Source organism: Salvelinus namaycush, chromosome 38 (assembly GCF_016432855.1).
Source record: "Salvelinus namaycush isolate Seneca chromosome 38, SaNama_1.0, whole genome shotgun sequence".
Classification (NCBI taxonomy): Eukaryota; Metazoa; Chordata; class Actinopteri; order Salmoniformes; family Salmonidae; genus Salvelinus; species Salvelinus namaycush.
Genome location: NC_052344.1, coordinates 322029 through 343172, shown reverse-complemented (window position 1 = coordinate 343172; position 21144 = coordinate 322029). Strand labels below are relative to the sequence as shown.

The window sequence follows — 21144 nt, the reverse complement described above, 5'->3', positions numbered from 1 at the left end:
GAGGCTTGACTTCCATGAAGAGGCTTATTTTTTCACCTCAGGAGATCCTTGATGGGTCCAATGCCTTGTTTGGCCTCTCCTCTTAAAACTTCTTCAGGCTAGGGTCCTTTTTTCTCAATTTCCACCTGACTGACGTGCCCAAAGTAAACTGCCTGTTGCTCAGGCCCTGAAGCCAGGATATGCATATCATTTGTATCATTGGAAAGAAGACACTTTGAAGTTTGTAGAAATGTTAAAATAATGTAGGAGACTATAACACAATAGATATGGTAGGAGACAATCCAAAGAAAAACCAAACAGAATTATTGTTTTTGAGAGCCCATGCTCTTACATTCGAAAGTATAGGGAAATAATTAAATCTAGCTCCCAGTATGCAATTCCTATGGCTTCCACTGGGTGTCAGCACTCAATGTTTAAGGTTTCAGGCTTGTTTCTTCCAAAACGAGTAAGAATAATGAGTTTTACTACAGGGACACAGACTTGGAAATTCGTGTATGTGCGCGATGAAGAGGACACGCACCTGCTAATATCGTTTTCCTATTAAACATACTTCTTTCGGTATGAAATATTATAGTTTTAATTACATTTTAGGGTATCTGGGGATTGTATAGAAACATATTTTGACTTGTTGAAACAAAGTTTAGGAGTAGATTTTCGGATTCCTATCTTGGCATGTTGAACGAGTGGATTACTCAAATCGATGGTGCCAACTAAACAGACTTTTTGGGATATAAAGAAGGATTTTATATAACAAAACAACACTACATGTCATATCTGGGAACCTTTGGATGACAAATCAGAGGAAGATTTTCAAAAAGTAAGTGAATATTTAATCACTATTTGTGAATTTATGAAACCTGTGCCGGTGGATTTGACCAATACTCAGCGGCTGGTGTTGGTGTTGAATTTGGATTCGTGTGTAGTTTGGCCATCTGGCAGTATGGGGTTCCCTCCTTCTGGGCGTCTCTGCCTGGTATACTAAGTCATCGCAACTGCATGAGTACGAACCGGGCACACCTTTCTATAGTTTCCAGGATCTATGATCCAGTCGGGGACTACTATGTCTGGATTGGTGAAACGGTGCTCTTCTGCCTCTCTCAACCCGTAATGCTCTTTTTCCTCTATAGTGGTAGTGGGATATAGTGGAGACATTACCTATTTAGCCTGGGATACTTGATATCCCGTGGAGAACGGTGGGGAAGGTTCTCATCAAGGATTTGCCTGTAGTTGGCTCCATTCATTGTTCCCTCGATCATTACCAGTCTCCCAGTTCCTTCCGCTGAAAAGTATGCCCATAGCATGACGATGCCACAACCACGGTTTACGGTAGGGATGGTGTTAGATGGGTGATGAGCTGTGCCTTGTTTTCTCCAGACAGCGCATTTCATTCAGGCCAAAAAGTTCAATTTTTGTCTCATCAGACCACATCATCTTTTGCCTTATGATCTCAGATTCTTTCATGTGCCTTTTTGCAAACTCCAGGCGTGCTGTCATGTGCCTTTTCCTCAGGAGTGGCTTCTGAGAAACTGTCCCATAAAGCCCAGGTTGGTGAAGTGCTGTCAAGTCTGTTGTCCTTCTGGCAAGTTCGCCCATCTCAGCCAAGGAACTCTGTGCTAGTGATGGCTATTTAACAGTCTGATGGCCTTGAGATAGAAGCTGTTTTTCAGTCTCTCGGCCCCAGCTTTGATGCACCTGTACTAACCTCACCTTCTGGATGAATGCGGGGTGAACAGGCAGTGGCTCAGGTGGTTGTTGTCCTTGAGGATCTTTTTGACCTTCCTGTGACATCGTGTACTGTAGGAGTCCTGGAGGGCAGGTGGTTTGCCCCCGTTGATGCGTTGTGCAGACGGAAACACCCTCTTGAGAGCCCTGCGGTTGTGAGTGGTGCAGTTGCCGTACCAGGCGGTGATACAGCCCGACAGGATGCTCTTGATTGTGCATCTGTAAAAGTTTGTGAGGGTTTTAGGTGACAAGCCAAATTTCTTCAGCCTCCTGAGGTTGAAGAGGCGCTATTGCACCTTCTTCACCACACTGTCTGTGTGGATGGACCATTTCAGTTTGTCAGTGATATGTACGCTTTGTTTTGTTGAAGTTGAGTGAGAGGTTGTTTTCCTGACACCACACTCCCAGAGTCCTCACCTCCTCCCTGTAAGCTGTCTCGTTGTTGTTGGTTATCACTACTGTTGTGTCGTCTGCAAACTTGATGATTGAGTTGGAGGCGTGCATGGCGGCGCAGTCACAGGTGAACAGGGAATACAGGAGGGGGCTGAGCACGCACCCTTGTGGGGCCCCAGTGTTGACGATCAGTGTAGTGGAAATGTTGTTTCCTACCTTCACCATCTGGGACGGTCCATCAGGAAGTCCAGGACCCAATTGAACAGGGCGGAGTCTAGACCCAGGGCCTCGTTCTTAATGATGAGCTTGGAAGGTACTATGGTGTGGAATGCTGAGCTATAGTCAATGAACAGCATTCTGAAACACAGTAGGTATTCATCTTGTCCAGATGGGATAGGGCAGTGTGCAGTGTGATGGCGATTGCATCGTCTGTGGACCTATTGGTAAGCAAATTGAAGTGTGTCTAGGGTGTCAGGTAAGGTGGAGATGATATGATCCTTGACTAGTCTCTCAAAGCACTTCTTGATGACAGAAGTGAGTGCTACGGGGCAATAGTCATTTAGTTCAGTTATCTTTGCATTCTTGGGTACAGGAACAATGGTGGCCATCTTGAAGCATGTGGGGACGGCAGACTGAGATCGGGAGAGATTGAATATCTCCATAAACACACCAGCCAGCTGGTCTGCGTGTGCTCTGAGGACGCGGCTAGGGATGCCGTCTGGGCCGGCAGCCTTGCGAGGGGTCGGCCACGGAGAAGGAGAGCCCAAAGTCCTTGGTAGCTGGCCGCGTCGGTTGCACTGTGTTATCCTCAAAGCGGGCAAAGAACGTGTTTAGCTTGTCACCTGTGTCCGCGACGTGGCTGGTTTCCCTTTTGTAGTCCATGATTGTCTGTAGACCCTGTCACATACAGTACGTCTCGTGTCTGAGCCGTTGAACTGCGACACCACTTTGTCTCGATATTGACGTTTTGCCTGTTTTGCCTTGTGGAGGGAATGACTACTCTGTTTGTATTCTGCCATATTCTGGCCGTCGCTTCATACTCGTCGCCAAACCCACTGGCTCCAGGTCATCTACAAGTCTCTGCTAGGTAAAGCACTGCCTTATCTCAGCTCACTGGTCACCATAGCAGCACCCACCCGTAGCACTCACTCCAGCAGGTATATCTCACTGGTCACCCCCAAAGCCAATTCCTCCTTTGGCCTTCCAGTTCTCTGCTGCCAATGACTGGAATGAACTGCAAAAATCACTGGAGCTGGAGACCCATATCTCCCTCACTAGCTTTAAGCACCAGCTGTCAGAGCAGCTCACAGATCACTGCACCTGTAAATAGCCCATCCAACTACCTCATCCCCATACTGTATTTATTTATTTATCTCGCTCCTTTGCACCCCAGTATCTCTACTTGCACATTAATCTTCTGCACATCTACCATTCCAGTGTCTAATTGCTATGTTGTAATTACTTAGCCACCATGGCCTATTTATTGCCTTACCTCCCTTATCTTACCTCATTTGCACTCACTGTATATAGATTTTTATTTTTTCTACTGTATTATTGACTGTATGTTTGTTTATTCCATGTGTAACTCTGTGTTGTTGTATGTGTCGAACTGCTTTGCTTTATCTTGGCCAGGTCGCAGTTGTAAATGAGAACTTGTTCTCAACTAGCCTACCTGGTTAAATAAAGGTGAAATAAAAAAAATAAAAAAATTCCCCGTCACCTTGCCATGGTTAAATGCGGTGGTTCGTGCTTTCAGTTTTGTACGAATGCTACCATCTATCCACGGTTTCTGGGTAGGGTAGATTTAAATAGTCACAGTGGGTACAAGACAAAAGATTTAAGTGCCTTTGAACAGGGTATGGGAGAAGGTGCCAGGCGTGGCAATGCTGCTGGATTTTTCACACTCAAAAGTTTCCCGTATGTATCAATAATTGTCCACCACCTAAAAGACATTCAGTCAACTTGACACAACTGTGGGAAGCATTTGAGTCAACATGGGCCAGCATCCCTGTGCAACGCTTTAGACATCTTGTAGAGTCCATGCCCCAATTATTTGAGGCTGTTCTGAGGGTAAAGGGGGTGCAACTCAAGGAAGGTGTTCTTAATGTTTTGTCCTCTCACTGTAAGTCCCTAGTTACCACAGCCACAAAATCATAATTATGGCTAAACCATAAATCTGACTTTAAACCTAACCCTAACGCAAACATTTTTTTCATTCATTGATAGCTTATAGCTGTTTTGGAATTCTGACTTTGTGGCTGTGGTAACTAGTGATGACTGATTTTAAGCATTTTGGCCAAATTGAAAAAAACATATTTATATCGGAGTTGTGCCTACAGGAGTATTTTCCCTCTCATTGTCTAGAATTGTCCCACCTGATCTCGCCTTTTCCTGCCTGCCTTCCATCTTTCAGGACATGTATTTCTTCCAAGTAACCAAATGTGCTATCTGGAAGGTAACTCCAATTTGCCTGACATAAGAAGTCTGATCCCACTTCTCTCAGACATCTGCCACCCATCCACATCAAACACTGATACTTTCAAAGGGCTAGTAGTACTAGGGGATCAATTTAACTTTATTCCCTAGACAAGTTGTGGGACAAGTGCTTCAGCTGCAACAACAAAGGGAAACCATGTTCTTTGAATTTTCATGTGTGTGGCAGAGTATTTTGGGTCTGTTGATTTTCCAGTCCGTGGTTATTCTGTGTTGACTCTGGCCTTGGGTAGAGAAGCACTGGTAAAAGTCAGTTAATTATGGGATGGACATAATTAGACCAAACCTCCTTAACCCAAGTCCTGAGCAGCTAATATAGTAAAAAAAAAAAGAAGTGCTGCTAGGGTACACAAAAGTAGATTTTGGTAGACAGAAGGTGCTCTTTGGTAAAAGGGGTAAATTGGTCATCAAAAAGGAAGGAGGACCAAGTCACTCTTCATATAATTAATTAAAATGCCTTTGTTTGTATGGAATGTTTACAAATAAAGGCATTTTAATTAATTATATGAAGAGTGCCTTGGTCCTCCTTCCTTTTTGATGAGCTAATAGATGGTGTTCTAACATTATGGTGTTCAAAATGAATTTCTCACATTCTGGTATTTACACAAATCTATAGAAGTCATAGTTAGAACGTTATACAATTCCACAGGTTAACATTTCATCACAGTGGCACACGTATATTATTCATTTCCTGTTTGTTTCTCATTTATCAAAACTCTGAGAAGAAGATGTGGACAAGAACAATATTCCAGTGAGAGATGATGTCTTAACGTAGTTCATTGCCAACTCCAGGATGACATTCAGAGGGCCAGTGATGGGCTTCACCTGCCGAACAACACCTGATGATCACACAAAGACAGCAACTTTAACCTGGATAGGAGAATAACTCTGGTTACACATTTAGGTAACATTATTTTGAGAGCCCCTATACTCATGTACAGTACTGCTCAATACACTATCAATAGAATATACAGTTGACATGTTACTAATGGTCTATTGATACTTTGTCAGAAGTATAGGGACTCTCAACTTAAACATGCAAAAGGGGCCCATTGGAATACTTCAATTTGTATTCTGGCTGAATCTCCTCACATCTGGGTTTTGTCTTCTTGTATTATCCCCTAAGATCAGATGCAACCAGGAGGGACACAAAACTAAGTATTAGCCTATCTGAAAACCAGAGGAATTTGGGGAGGCTTGTTTAAATTAATATGTGATTGTAAGGGAGCAGAAATTCCTTGTGTTTATGTTCCTGTCCAGTCTATTTCTCTCAGTGGAACCCTGGTGATATTCCAGCTTGCTTGGATATTGCCAAAGAGAAATTAGGGCTGAAACTAGCATAAGAGTATTCTTACTCACTGAACTTGTTCTTCACATGTTCTTCAACATTCTCTCTCTGTTTTGAATGACTGCGTAGCACTTGACTCCCTCTCTACTCACCCATAATCATGTCATTTTGAGAGCGCTTTACAACATCGAAAGAGAACTGGTTGTCATCGGCCAGGATGTCAAAGAAGACATCAGCAGATATTGAGAAGGAAGCTGGGTTGGCAGGTGCGATGGTACTCAGGAAGACAATCTGTGTTGTTCAAAGGTAGAATAAGAGGTATGCAGATTATGCAAGATGTTCAAATGTTCATAAATGACCAGCATGGTCAAATAATAGTAGCCATCAACGGTGATGAGCCTAAACTTCCTCTCAACATTGGGTGAGGTAGTGCCACTGGAAAGTTTATTTAGTAGCCTGCTATAGCCTATATATTTTTTTCCAATTTTGGACAATCTGTCTTGAACTGGGCTATTGTTTGCATTCAAGACCAGGTCGTTTTTATTGCTCAGTTTGGCACTGTCAGAGTAGCCACTCATTTTGGTAATTTGTGTGGTATTAAACAATATAATGCAAATGTCTTATCATGTAAATGATATAAAATTGCATTAAATGAGTTTGTAAAAGGCTAATGTTTTTCCAGTCTCTGCCTCCCCCCCCAAAAAAAATCCCCATGTGCAAATGTGTTTATAGATGCATGCAATGTTTTATTATAAAGGGGAATTTTTGTGTCTTTGTTTTTCTTAGTTTTTTTTAAAAGCGACGTTGAGATTCTGTATAAAAAGAGCTATATAAAATAAATATATTCTAATTGTTATTAGTATAGGACAACCACGCTCTCGCCAAGCTGTAAGAAACATGCTTTCTCAGAACATTATGTGCTAGCTGTGGTCAATTTATGGCATTATCACAATAATCTGTAGCATGTGCTTTGCTTTTATGTACATATAGCTAACGTTACCTATGTCTATTTCTAATGTGAAAAAAACTAAAACCTATCCAATCATTTAAGCTGGCAATGTCATCGCAATTAGAAGGTTTACATGGGTATTGATGTGAAATATCCTTCTAGCGCCGGCTCTTTCCTGGTTTTATCGTATCATACAACAAAATGTAACACGGAAGTCCCACCCACACTGGAGAGCGATACAAACTAAAATGGCGGAACCCGCTTTGGAATCATGGATTAGGATGGATTTTCCAACATTATTGAATGAAATTCTCGCTGAGAAGTTCCGTGAAAAACATTTACCTGTTTTACAATCACTGACAAATGCGTTACGAATTCAGGATTACAGGTGCGCAAAGGGAAGAGTTATGTAGCTAAATGTGGCTAACTAATTAGCTAGCAAACGTCCTCAGCTAAACAGTCCGAGGCAAGCTCAGGAGTAGCAGCTAGCCATCATGTTACCCATGTCCTGATTTTGTCTGTATAAATTAAACTTTGCTCGTTTTCTGTATTATCCATTATTCTCAAGTCTTCTGTGTTCAGTTTTCACTTGACAATTTTAAAAGCTACACCCAAGTCAAGTGTGTGTGTGTGCTCACAGAGACCGCAGTGAGGAAGAAGCCTTCAGGAGCCTAATGAAGATCCTGTCAAAGCTATCAGAGGAGATCCAGGCTGCAGGTGGAGAGGTTGAAGAGCTGATCCTGCAGTTGACTGCAGCATGCTTCAGAGCCCAGAGGAATGGCTGTGTACAGTGTGCACGCAACCAGTCCCTAATGAGGTGGGCTGCAGTCAGTATTGAATCCAGTTTCCTTGACACACACAAGAGCATGCACACAAATGTTTTACATTGGGCCTACATTTTAGTTAATTTACCAGACACTCTAATCCAATCTCACACACGCACAGTCAAGGAAGAGTTAATAACATTACCAAGCACATCCACGTCCGTAGTTTTGTTTTCACAGGAATTTACACTTCAAAATCCTGGGGGTGTTCTATCTAACAGTTTCCCTGTTATGAAGTGTTCCCTCTCTGTCCGGTTGTGTGTGTGGTTTGGTTAAAACATAAGCAAACCTACCTTGTTATCCAGGTCACTTGGTGCTATTGACCTGTCAATCAGAATCCTAGGCATGCTTCAGAAACTGAAGTCTGAGAACACTGACTACGTCACTGAAGGTGATTGTTTTATTGTCCCTCCTATGGCTGAAGAGAATATGTGTAATTGCCTGATATTTGCAGTTGTGTGCTTGCTTGTAAAACAATTGTAGCATATTGTATAATAACTGTTCAAATTTGATAGGATTTTAAATATGTCTTAACATCTATCTTAATGGTCTTCTTATACATGTCTGACTGTTGTTCTCTGCACTTTATCGTTGATCTAGCACTTCGATGTGGGGTACAGTTCATTGGAAACCTTGCTGTTGATAACCAGTTCTGCAAAGATGATATTTGGACGCTCATCTTTCCAGATCTTCTCTTGTAAGTACTTGGGGCCCTACATCAGTTTCACCTCTCAAGGCCTCGACCTTATTTGCAAATCATGTATGGGAAATTAACGTGAAAGAATTAAGCTTGAGCCTTACATGGTTTTCACAATTCACATTAGGACTTCACCTTTATTGATCCTTTAGGCCTACAAACAGCAATCTACGTGTTTTATGCATGAAAGCATAGTGTCAGCGAATCGTACCGGACTGTATCGAAGTTATTGATGTGTTGACTGTTTTTATTTGTTTTTACAAACAATTGAATTCCTTCATTATCTTCCCCTAACCCTGAAACCCTTCCCCTAATTGGAGTACACTAATGGACAACAATAGTTAGGCTTCCAGTTTATACATACTATATACAATTTACAGACACAAAGTATTTTGCAGTAGTTATCTTTTTTGTTTGTTTTTAATCCCATCCTTCAACTACCCTCAACCCATCCCATCTATCTCTGAAGATCATCCAGTTTGATTTCTATGTTGGCGGTGTTTGCAGGGCCCTTCTGAGTGTGGATGATGAGTGGGCATTGGCCTATTCCTTCATGGTGCTCCACACCTGTCTGTGTTGTCGGTGTTTGCAGGGATCTTATAGGTGTGAGTGATAAGTCAAGTCTGTGTTGTCTTTGATCACAGGGCCCTGCTGTGTGTGGATGATGAAAGGGCAGTGGGCTACTCCTCCATGGTGCTCCACACCTGTCTAGATGAACACAAGGTGGAGCAACTGGCTCATCCAGGGAACATCCACCTGGCCCTGAAGGTCATGGAGCTGTGTAGGACTCAGTCAGAACTGGACTGGACGTAGGTACCCGCTGAGGGGTGTGGTTGGGTGTGGGAGATGGGGTTTGCTGTGTGTGTTAGATGTACACACAGTATATAAACATGTATGGTACATATTTTTGACAGGGTTTTGATTGCTACCCAGCACTTCCTCAAGTCCTCAGTGCTCGTTAAGAACATGTATGCAGGGATGAGCCATCAGGAGAGGTAACTCCATCTAGTTCATCCAATTAAAGAATCTAACTACTCTCACAAATACTTAGAAACTAGTATATCTACACCCAAAGTGAGCAATTCTTTCTCCTTTTGATGGTCCCAAATGTGTGATTGACATGAGTTTCCTCCTTACATTGATCTTCTAGAAAAGCTCTACTGTACAGTCGTGGCCATAAGTTGAGAATGACACAAATGTTAATTTTCACAAAGTCTGCAGCCTCAGTTTGTATGATGAAAATTTGCATATACTCCAGAATGTTATGAAGAGTGATCAGATGAATTGCAATTAAGTCCGTCTTTGCCATGCAAATGAGCTGAATCCCCAAAAAACCTTTCCACTGCATTTCAGCCCTGCCACAAAAGGACCAGCTGACATCATGTCAGTGATTTTTCTCATTAACACAGGTGTGAGTGTTGACGTGGACAACCCTGTCATGCTGATTGAGTTCGAATAACAGACTGGAAGCTTCAAAAGGAGGGTGGTGCTTGGAATCATTGTTCTTCCTCTGAACCATGGTTACCTGCAAGGAAACATGTGCCGTCATCATTGCTTTGCACAAAAAGGGCTTCACAAGCAGTGCTTGTACCAGTAAGATTGCACCTAAATCAACCATTTATTGGGTCATCAAGAACTTCAAGGAGAGCAGTTCAGTTGTTGTGAAGAAGGCTTCAGGGTGCCCAAGAAAGTCCAGCAAGCGCCAGGACCGTCTCCTAAAGTTGATTCAGCTGCAGGATCGGGGCACCACCAGTACAGAGCTTGCTCAGGAATGGCAGCAGGCAGGTGTGAGTGCATCTGCACGCACAGTGAGGCGAAGACTTTAGGTGGATGGCCTGGTGTCAAGAAGGGCAGCAAAGAAGCCACTTCTCTCCAGGAAAAGCATCAGGGACAGACTGATATTCTGCAAAAGGTACAAAGACTGGACTGCTGAGGCCTGGGGTGAAGTAATTTTTTCTGATGAATCCCCTTTCCAATTGTTTGGGGCATCCGGAAAAAAGCTTTTCCAGAGAAGACAAGGTGAGCACTACCATCAGTCCTGTGTCATGCCAACAGTAAAGCATCCTGAGGCCATTCATGTGTGGGGTTGCTTCTCAGCCAAGGGAGTGGGTCACTCACAATTTTTCCCCTTGAACACAGCCAAGAATAAAGAATGGTACCAACACATCCCCTGAGATCAACTTCTCCCAACCATCCAGGAACAGTTTGGTGACGAACAATGCCTTTTCCAGCATGATGGAGCACCTTGCCATAAGGCAAAAGTGATAACTAAGTTGCTTTGGGAACAAAACATTGATATTTTGGGTCCATGGCCAGGAAACTCCCCAGACCTTAATCCCATTGAGAACTTGTGGTCAATCCTCAAGAGGCGGGTGGACAAACAAAAACCCACAACTCTGACAAACTCCAAGCATTGATTATGCAAGAATGGGCTGCCATCAGTTAGGATGTGGCCCAGAAGTTAATTGACAGCATGCCAGGGCGGATTGCAGAGGTCTTGAAAAAGAAGGGTCAACACTGCAAATATTGACTCGTTGCATCAACTTCATGTAATTGTCAATAAAAGCCTTTGACACTTATGAAATGCTTGTATTTATACTTCTGTATTCCATAGCAACATCTGACAAAAATATCTAAAGACACCGAACCTGCAGACTTTGTGAAAATTAATATTTGTGTCATTCTCAAATTTTGGCCACGACTGTACATAAATCCAATTAATTACATAAATATTGATGGAGCTGCAGGGTGACGTTGCTGGAGCTGATCTCTGCTCAGTTGGGAGAGGAGGACTCTGAGGATTGTGGGATCCCCCCCACCGTAGCTACCTTCCTGGCATCCTGCTTCCAGGAGCGATGTGGGGCCGTGCTCACACTCGCCTCCGAATCAGACAATGAGGTATCAATGATCCGATTGGTTGTATAAATGACCTGTTCCATAGCCTGGGTACCTGACTGTTTCTGCTATTGCTGTTTCTGTGACATTTTAGATTGCCTTTTTTTATTGGTTGATTGATTTGTGTTGTATTTTGAAGGAGGCCCTGACTGTGATCAGCCTGTTAGATGTTCTCTGTGAGATGACCTCTGATCACAAACAGTTCATGTTCCTGCAGAACCATCCTGACCTCCTCAAGTCTACCGTTGGTAAATAAATAAGTACACCAAGGTCTATTGAACTGGAAGTTTACAAAACCTTTTACCTATGATGCTTAGTCTTTTGACATTAGAGCCCTGATAAATGGCTGTTTTTTTTGGTAAAAACCACCAGCATGTCACACTGTCTCAAATGTCCATGACAAAGAAGGTGGCCCACAGTTTAGAGTTTACACTATCACTACAAATCCAGTGACATAATATGGTTCTACTGTGTTGGAACGGAACTATGACATTTAAAGTACCAGCAGGTTCATGCCCTTCTGTTGAGAGAGACGCTGTTAAATTGAAACAGCAGTCACATCTTAATAATTGCATCTATCATCAGCAGGACTCTGATACTACACCTGAGGCAGGGGAATACCTCTCACCTCTTCTGTAGAACAGATTTCTCTGTCCAATTGATCATTTTGCCTTTATGTTCACTGATTGTTATTTTGTCTTTTCCTGGGCCCTGGACGCTTTGTCCGACTTCTGATGTAAAAAGGGCTTTATAAGTAAATGTGACTGATTTAATTGATATTCTGGTACTGTATCCCTTTGTGTGTAAAATGTGTGTTGTTCTCCTATTCATCTCTCTTTCTCCTCTTACAGATCTCCTGCAGCAGGTCCATGTTCTGGGGAAGACCAGTAAGAATGTATTCACTGCAGCTCAGAACTTCTCCTTGGCTCAGGGAGGAGACTGCTCATCCTCTCCCTCTGTCAGCTTCAAGGCACATCTCATCCGTCTCATAGGAAACCTCTGTCACGGAAACACTGCCAACCAGAACAAGGTATGGATGGATGTATGAAAGAACGACAAAACAAACAAATTCATATACTGTGTTGATCCCCAACGAGGGAAATATGTTTTGCCACCAGCAGCAGACATCAGACAAACAGTACTGACACACAGGCATACAGCTGGCACAGATATAGTGCAGATAGTAGACAAAACATGGGTGTGGGGGTCGAAGATTAAATGACTGACTTTCTTGTGATGCAACACCATTGATAAACTACATTTCATCCTAGGCTTTGAAGTTTACTCACCCTCCACAGGTTTCGTCTGTGAGCGCATCCTTTGAGAGTAGGATTTGCAAACTCCTTTTGAACCCTTAAATAAGCCCTTAGGGTGCTTTCTCAGTAAAAAAAAGAGGGGTTTAATCCTTGGAAAGGACAGATCAAGGGTCAAAAAGCATGTGTAAAAGGTCAGGCAAGGAGTCTGAAAATGTAAAATGACATTTCCTATTCTTATCATCTCTGGTCGAAAGTAGTTCACTAAAGGGAATATGATGTCATTTGAGACACATTTTGAGTTAAATAGCACATACAGTAATCTCCTCATGCTGTATCTGTGCTTCCTGGGTCACACCAGAGAGAGAATAAGTGCTTTTGAGTCCATCGTGGCACTGAGCCATATTGGCTTCCTCATGGTGGTATTATTATTACATTAATGGAGGAAAGAGAAACATTCCTTACTCATTATCTGTTCCATCCCAGCTATCGGCAGCTATCACTGACTGTGATATAAACACATTTAATAGAAAATAGGAGGAATGGGGGGAAACTGGCATGTGTCCACTTGCATTGGCTTAAAAACCTTGCTCCCACTTTACAAGGCCCTTGAGAATCATAGTAGTTAACCTTCGCCGGCTCCCAGCTGGTTAATAATAATTGAATATGATAATATTTGATTAAGTCTTTTTTACATATAGGCTTAAGTTCCTAATTTTAGATTTTTAGTTAACGAAAAGTGCACACTTACAGTAGCTTACTCAGCATTTTCTCTCTTGCTATGGCCATTCATGACTCTACCAATGAATTTGCAGAGTAACCGCATGTATGTAAATTAACCTATATAATTAGATGGGTGACAGAGACCAGTGCAACACGTTGTGACAGCTTTAGACCAACCCACAGCCACACATGGCTATTTTCCATGGTAGTAGGGATTTCCTAAGGATAGGGACCTCAATGTTGGCTGATAGGGACATAGATATTGGTTAGTTATTGAGATTGTCCTATATAAACCAAGGAGAAACAGCACTTAAACAGCTTCTTCTTGCATGAGGAAAATCATCATCTCAGCATTGTTTTAAATTGGCCCTATCCATGGACTCAAGCCAAACAGAATAATTAGTGAGACTAGTGTTTGTTTACTGTGTTTGGATGAGAAAGTAGTTTTTTGCATTGTAAATATGTTTGTTTTGATTATATTTTTTTGTATTCTTCCAGGTTAGGAAACTGGATGGTCTTCCTCTCATTATGGACAACTGCAGTATTGACAGCAACAATCCCTGTATCCTTTTGATTCGTCTAGAATCTAATGTCCCTTTGGTGAATAAATTATACTAGTCGTGTAACTATCATGTTATAAGCCACTGTGGATGGATGTTAACCTAATGATCTTTGTACTTTTATGTATCATCCTTTTTGTCTTCCTGTAAGTAATTGTGGTGGCTGATGCGTACGTTCATCTACCATGTTTATAGTCATAAGTCAATGTTGGTGAATGATAGATGTGTCACTGTATACACTCCCTACGTATTTGTTTGGACACACAGTGACGCTAAAATGTGTACATTTGTCTTTGTTCTCCAAAATTTAGGATTTGACATAAAAAAAAATGTAATTAGTCGACGGTACAGAATGTTAACTTTTATTTGAGGGTATTGCACTTAATGTATCTAGTCAAGTTTAGTATTTGGTCCCATATTCCTAGCATGCAATGACGAATGGCTCTACAAACTTGTTGGATGCACAGGGGTTAAAGTTCTCCATTGCTGTGATGGGATTTCTGTCACGTTGATTCTGGAGAGGTTGTTTTTGAGATCAGTGTAGGTCCTACTTATAGCTGCTGGCAAAGGAATTCAAATCCTGTACTTTATCACTCAGGATGTAACTTTCCAGTGCTACTATTTTTGCCATGTAATGTTGTAAAACAAAATCAGACCACCCCATAGTAGAATAGTTTGCCTATTTACCTAATCGGCTTGTTATGTGCTCTATGCCAGATAAATATTCATTTCGAGGCGCATTCAAGTTGTGAGAGCCATAGGGAGGGAAACATGTATTCTGATAAGCAGTCAATGCACAACAATTCTTTAATGCAATGGCCTTTGTTAAGAAAGAGGGGGATCCCGGCTTTTCATTGCTACCACGTTTATTTCTCTACTCCTAAAATTGCGCATGGCATCATTGCAAAAATATTACACCTGGCGTTTTGGGCATGGTTTAGGTATAACTGCACAACAGAGCTCTTAAAGGGGCAATGGCGACTTAAAAGTGCAATGACATACTTTGTAATAGAAACCACATTTATTTTTGAGTGAATAATAATGAATAATTATTAATAATAATTTAATCATCAGGATGGTGTGACCAGTGGGTGAAATGCAGATGGACAAACCATGCTTCAGCCTATGTATTTATAGCCACGATGCTGCATCAGTTGGGCTACAGGTGATAATGCTTATTGCTAATAGCACATCTGATGATATACAGTGCCTTCAGAAAGTATTCAGACCACTTGACTTTTTCCACATTTTGTTAGGTTTTATAGCCTTATTCTAAAATTGATTTAATTATTATTATTTTTTTATACATTTACATGAGTATTCAGACCCTTTACTCAGTACTTTGTTGAAGCACCTTTGGCAGCAATTACAGCCTTGAGTCTTGGGTATGATGCTACAAGCTTGGCACACCTGTATTTGGGGAGCTTCTCCCATTCTTATCTGCAGATCCTCTCAAGCTCTGTCAGGTTGGATGGGGACCATTGCTGCACAGCTATTTTCAGGTCTCTGTTCTATCAGGTTTAAGTCCTGGATCTGGCTGGGCCACGCTTCGGGACATTCAGAGACATCTTGCGTTGTCTTGGCTGTGTGCTTAGGGTTGTTCTCCTGTTGGAAAGCGAACCTTCGCCCCAGTCTGAGGTTCTGAGAGGTCTGGTGAAGGTTTTTATCAAGTATCTCTCTGTACTTTGCTCTGTTCATCTTTGCCTCGATCCTGACTAGTCTCCCTGTCCCTGCCGCTGAAAAACATCCCCACAGCATGATGCTTACACCACCATACTTCATTGTAGGGATGGTGCCAGGGATGGGATGGTGTATTCTGACATGCACTGTCAACTGTGGGACCTTTTATATAGACAGGTTAAACATAATTTTTTACCAATCTGTTATTAGGCTCATTTCTGGAGATGGAAATTATATTTTAGATGGTGTCAGCATTTAATTTTCTTTTCATTTTGGAGTAGAAGAAAATCCCAGAACTGAGCTTCAGTCCACATGAATGTCATTCTACATTAATGTGGATGCTGCCTTGATCATGGATAGTTCTGAATAAATTGTGAATAATGATGAGTAAGAGAAAGTTACAGAGGAACAAAGGTTCATACCCCCCCAAAAATGCTAACTTCCCCTGTTATTAATAATTGTGGGAGGTTAGCGTGTTTTGGGGGCATGATCTTTGTACATCTAAGTTTCTCACACATTATTCACGATTAATTAATGATAATCTGTTATCATGGTAGCATTCACATTAATGTAGAAGTATTCAGAAACATATTATATTCTTATTCACAATAAAAGTGGCTCCAAAATGACAGAATACATTATTTATCATTCATTTATTTTGGGCACAACATAATCCAAAACACAACCAAAACAAACTGCAAATGCATCCAACAAGTTTGAAGAGTCACAAGCTTGATGTAGTCATTGTGTGCTCGGGAATATGGGACCAATTACTACATTTTATGAACTAAGTGAATTTGTCCAAATACTTATGACACGGTCAAACGGGGGGACAAGATGCATAAAGTGCATTCATTTCTAAACGTAAAAGAGATATGTATGAAAATACCCTCAAATAATAGGTTACATTCTGTACTTTTGCCTCATAAAATATTTGATCTCAAATCCAAAATGCTGCAGTACAGGGCCAAATTAAACGTTTTAGCTTCACTGTCCAAATAAATGTAGGGGAGTGTATGTCTACATACAAGTCACTGGTGAATTATCATACAGTATGCGTCGTGTATCCATCATGTTTATACTGTTGGTGGATGTTGGTACTGACAGAACAGCAGCTTAGTTTGTGTCTGCCTCCGTCCACCCCCCGGGGACTAGCTGCCGGTCAGTGCACGGTGTCAGCTTGTCTTTTCACCAGGCGATGAGCTATTCATCTGAGCCCCACTCTCCCCGTGACCCCCTCAGGAAGGATGGATACTGTTGAGCTCCCTCTGCTCTTCTCAGGTGGGCCATAGCCAGACCCACTGGGGAAAAACTGTTTGAGGCAACGTTGTTTCCAAGTCAATTCAAAAACAAAATTTTTAAATCAATGTGAAAACTGATTGGATTTGAAAAGTCAATATAAATCCAATGACATTAAATGTTTTGTTGATTTCAAGTCAAATTCACTTAAGTTGACAACTGAACCTAATGTAAGCCAAAGCTAGATGTTGAAATGACGTCTGTGCCCAGTGGGTAGCTGTGCGGGCTTTGCTGTTTTGAGATCATTCTATTGGTCCATTCAGCCAGGCAAGCACAGATAAAGTATTTGAAATTATTTAGAATACTATTTGAGCCCAGGTCTCAGCCACAGCTATATGGCCTGGTCACATATGCTCACTGGGCATATGTGGAGAGGAAGGACTAGAGGGGCGGGAGGCTGGGTCGCTTCCTTGTCATTCAAAATGGACACAGTACTCACTCACTGTACTGATAGTTTCCTGTACAGTGGGATGGTGGTAGCTAATTCAGAGTGAGGGTTAGTGTTACTTTACTGTGATTTGTGGTTGAAAGGGAGTATGTGTGAATGTGTAGGAGACCAACCAATGTGGGTAGTTTTGTGTAGAAAAAAGCTTTTGAGCGTCTCGTTTGTACATTCCTCTTGTTCCTCTCCCATAGTAAAAAATAAGACTAACTCTCACTCTCTTTGTGCCATGAATGTATTTGTAATGCTATCCTTAACTGTTGTTTCTCCACCAGTCATCAGCCAGTGGGCCATCTTTGCCACTCGGAATATTCTAGAACACAACCTGGAGAATCAGGAGCTGGTGGCAGCTCTAGAACGTCGCGGGGTGGCCGATGACTCCGCCTTGAGGGCCATGGGCTTTAGAGTAGAGGAGAGAGATGGTAACGTGCTGCTCAAACCCTGTTCAAAGGACCCTTAAAGGTGCCCTAAACTCTAAGGACTATATTGTGCTGCACCATATAGTGCTGCATTACTTTTTAGTGCACTATTGTTTTGCCCTGGTAGTGCACTACTTTTTAGCTCTAGCTCTTTTTAGCTTTAGCCTTGGTTAAACTGTGGGATGGCCTGGACCCAATAGTCTGCTGAGATTTGTTATGGTACAGAAAACGCATAGGAGGGGCCCTTATTTAAAGGTAGGTTTAGTTTGAAGTATAGAGTGGTGTTTTTTTAACACTTTTTGTGTTTCTTAAGTAAAGGGAAATTAAGTCAAGTGGACTCCTGCTGGTATCTGTGATATAGTGTTGGGGTTTAATCATCCAACAAAGGGCTACTCTGTTTCCTGCCCTTTCACCCCTCTGAGGGAGACTCTTAACATCGGCAGGGGGTGGGCTCTAATCCCAAAACCAATCAATTTTGCGGAAATCAACAAAAAGCGAGAGAATGACCGAAACATTGAGGAACTGGACTGGAATGTCGATCTGACTTCAAGCTAGCTTCTGGAATTCTCACATTTTATGGAAACCTCAGGCATTTTGACTGGAGAATGTTTTTAGTTTCCACACAAATTATTTCAAACCAATTTATTGGTGCTAACCAAACTATACAGGGTGCCCCCTCCATTTCTAAGGATGTTGCTCAGGGAATGCATTTTGATTGTCTTGCTACAAGCGTTGCACTATATCTGCTTTTACCACCCTGTTTTGGCTTTTGGTGATAATAGCAATGATACATAGGACCATTCCTGTCCTTCAGGTAGCGCATGTTTCTTTACAACACCAAAACTTAGTTACATTTTAGATACATATTTGTTACATATTCCAACCAACAACAGCAGTCGTCAACTTCCTTACACATTTCAATAACCTAATCTATGTTATGTGGCAGCTTTGTTTACTGCGTGTGTGTACTTTGACTAGTGTGGATCTTTAGCAGCCAGCTAGACAGAGGACAGACAGCCTGAGTGTGATTGGCAGTGTGTAGATAGTGAGCCGTTGTGTAAGTGGTAGTATATGTGTTTGTAGACAGAGAACAGGTAGTGTGAGTGGCAGTGCCGTGTGAATCAGACCAGAAGTATTGGCTTGCAGAACGACCCCCCCCCCCCCCCCCCCACTGAATAAGCTGACCGGTCCTGACACCTCAACAATACATTGCTTTAGTCACCCGGCCCACTCGCCGCTCCGCCCTATCTACTCTGTCTCTTATTTTTTAATGACAAAATGTATTGAAACAATCGGGTTGACTTTTCCCAATCCGCTGGGTATAGTGAGGGGAGCTTATGAGGTTCCGGTCCCCAGCATTTCAGACGGCTAACAAAACACGGCCTTTACTTCTGCTCCAGCGGCTGCCTGCAATGCTTTTCAAACACAGGAAAACACAGAGAGAGCGTCAGGCTGGCTGAATGAGGTGGCAGTCACAGCCGTCTATTCAACAACTTCAGGGTCAGGAGCAAACAGCTGTCCAACCGCAGTCAGGACTGAAAGGTGTCATCAAGATCAGCCGTTAAACAACTCGAACCTTAACTCTGTCCTCTTGTGCCTTCTGTACTGTTATTCTTCACCCGTACTACTCAAACTCTGTATAATGGATGATTGTAACTTTAGCTGCTGAATAAAACTTTTGTGTGACAAATGTTCCGTTTTTTTCTCCAGAGAGAATGGGTCAGTCTTGTGTAAATTGAAGTATGCTTTTGTGTCTAAAGACAGTGGTACAGTAGTTTGGACAGGAATCCCAATAAATCACTAAAGGATGCTCAGATTTTATTAGAAAAATTATAACTATCCATTTGTCTGTGGTGCACACAATCCTGCATGGCCTAAAAGCTAAGTAATCATTTCTCACGATGGCAGACATCCAATCCAACACTGGATCAGTAACATCCATTTATTTTCTTAATACTTAACATTTTGCCGACGCATTTCTTGATAATCCACCAAGTAAACCAGGAGCTATAGAGAATTATGGTCTTCATATTGAGAATAAAATAATCTGGGCTAATTGTCGAACACATGGTCTATGTACACTACAGCAACTTTAATAAATCAGAGAGAATAATTTGTAGCTCTCAAATCTTAAAAAACTGACAATGAATGAAAACAAAGTGCCATATATAATGCATATAAAAATATATTATTTGCTTTTTAGCTATATAAAGCCTAAATAAAACAATCGCTGAATACATAGAAGGTCGATGCCTGAAATAGCTCAATGACCCCTGGCCCATGCCCTTTTTCCATAGATCTGTATTATATGGTTAGGCAAAATACTTATTCTCAGGACAGGTTGCCTTTAACTCTGCTGGTATAGACCTGAATGCAAGGGGTGAGCGAAAGTGAAATTCCATGTTTCTGGCATTCGTGGGTATGTGCAGTGTATCGCCCATGGGGCTCCATAACGCTTACACCGCATCATCTCAGAATGGGGAAAATTACCCCCCACCATGTTGGAATTGAGACCGAAATAGGGACATGTTTTCTTTTTCCTTTGTATGGGCTTGAACGGGTTGCTTTGTTGGGTTCTTTTGGTCAAATGATCCAGTGCAGCACTCACCAATTCACCTAGTAACATGTTCAAATCATGTCCAATGAATTGAGGAAGGATGGTGAGCGCAAAATAATAAGATAACTACTTAGACATGCTACTGACAATAGATAGAAATGCACAGATTTAAGAAAATGAAAATTGCAGAAAAATGTTTTGTACTCTACTGTTGTGGCTTTATGCTTAATGCCACACTAACTCTGGTAAACTTCAGTAGCAATCAAAGAGAACAAAATATATATTAAACACTGCTATCCATACTATAAGACCTTTTAGTTTGAAGATATCATAACATAAATAAATCATTTATTTTCAGTGTTCAAACATACAGTGCCTTCAGAAAATATCCATACCCCTTGACTTTTTCCACATTTTGTTGTGTTATAGCCTGAATTGAAAATGGATTACCCCATAATAATGTCAAAGTGGAATTCTGTTTTCGGAAAAGTTTTACAATCCCTCACAAAGAAGGCCACCTATTAGTAGATGGGTAAAAATAGAAAAAGCAGACATTGAATATCCCTTTGAGCATGGTGAAGTTATTAATTACACTTTAGATGGTGTATCAATACCCCAGTCTCTACAAACATACAGCCGTTGTTTTTAACTCTGTTCCCGGAGAGGAAGGAAACCGCTCCGGGATTTCACCATGAGGCCAATGGTGACTTTAAAACTGTTACAGAGTTTAATGGCTGTGATAGAACACTGAGGATGGATCAACAACATTGTAGTTACTCCACAATACTAACCAAATTGACAGAGTGAAAAGAAAGAAGCCTGTACTGTACAGAATACAAATATTCCAAAACATGCATCCTGTTTGCAACAAGGCACTAAAGTGATACTGCTAAAAATGTGGCAAAGCAATTCACTTTATGTCCTGAATACAAAGTGTTATGTTCGGGGAA

At 41.7% G+C, this 21144-nt stretch overlaps 1 protein-coding gene across 2 annotated transcripts; it reads left to right on the top strand.

Moving 5' to 3' along the window:
* Positions 1 to 7079: 7079 nt before the first annotated feature.
* On the top strand, positions 7080 to 19319 carry atxn10 (ataxin 10). Of its 2 annotated transcripts, none has more exons than XM_038978147.1 (11): positions 7080 to 7233; positions 7486 to 7662; positions 7975 to 8060; positions 8270 to 8366; positions 9011 to 9175; positions 9281 to 9361; positions 11114 to 11264; positions 11404 to 11509; positions 12113 to 12291; positions 13736 to 13799; positions 17494 to 19319. In XM_038978147.1, the coding sequence occupies exons 1-11, from the start codon at positions 7094 to 7096 to the stop codon at positions 17676 to 17678; spliced, it is 1431 nt and encodes a 476-aa protein (XP_038834075.1). In that variant the 5' UTR covers positions 7080 to 7093; the 3' UTR covers positions 17679 to 19319. The 2 variants fall into 2 exon arrangements, with proteins under 2 accessions (XP_038834075.1, XP_038834074.1); XM_038978146.1 differs by having other exon boundaries at positions 11401 to 11509.
* Positions 19320 to 21144: the final 1825 nt, after the last annotated feature.

Coding starts and splice junctions, on each gene's coding strand:
- atxn10 (XM_038978146.1), top strand. CDS start 7,094: ATGGCGGAACCCGCTTTGGAATCATGGATTAGGATGGATTTTCCAACA. Junction 9,362..11,113: donor GGGATGAGCCATCAGGAGAG/GTAACTCCATCT, acceptor ATGGAGCTGCAG/GGTGACGTTGCTGGAGCTGA. Junction 12,292..13,735: donor ACACTGCCAACCAGAACAAG/GTATGGATGGAT, acceptor GTATTCTTCCAG/GTTAGGAAACTGGATGGTCT.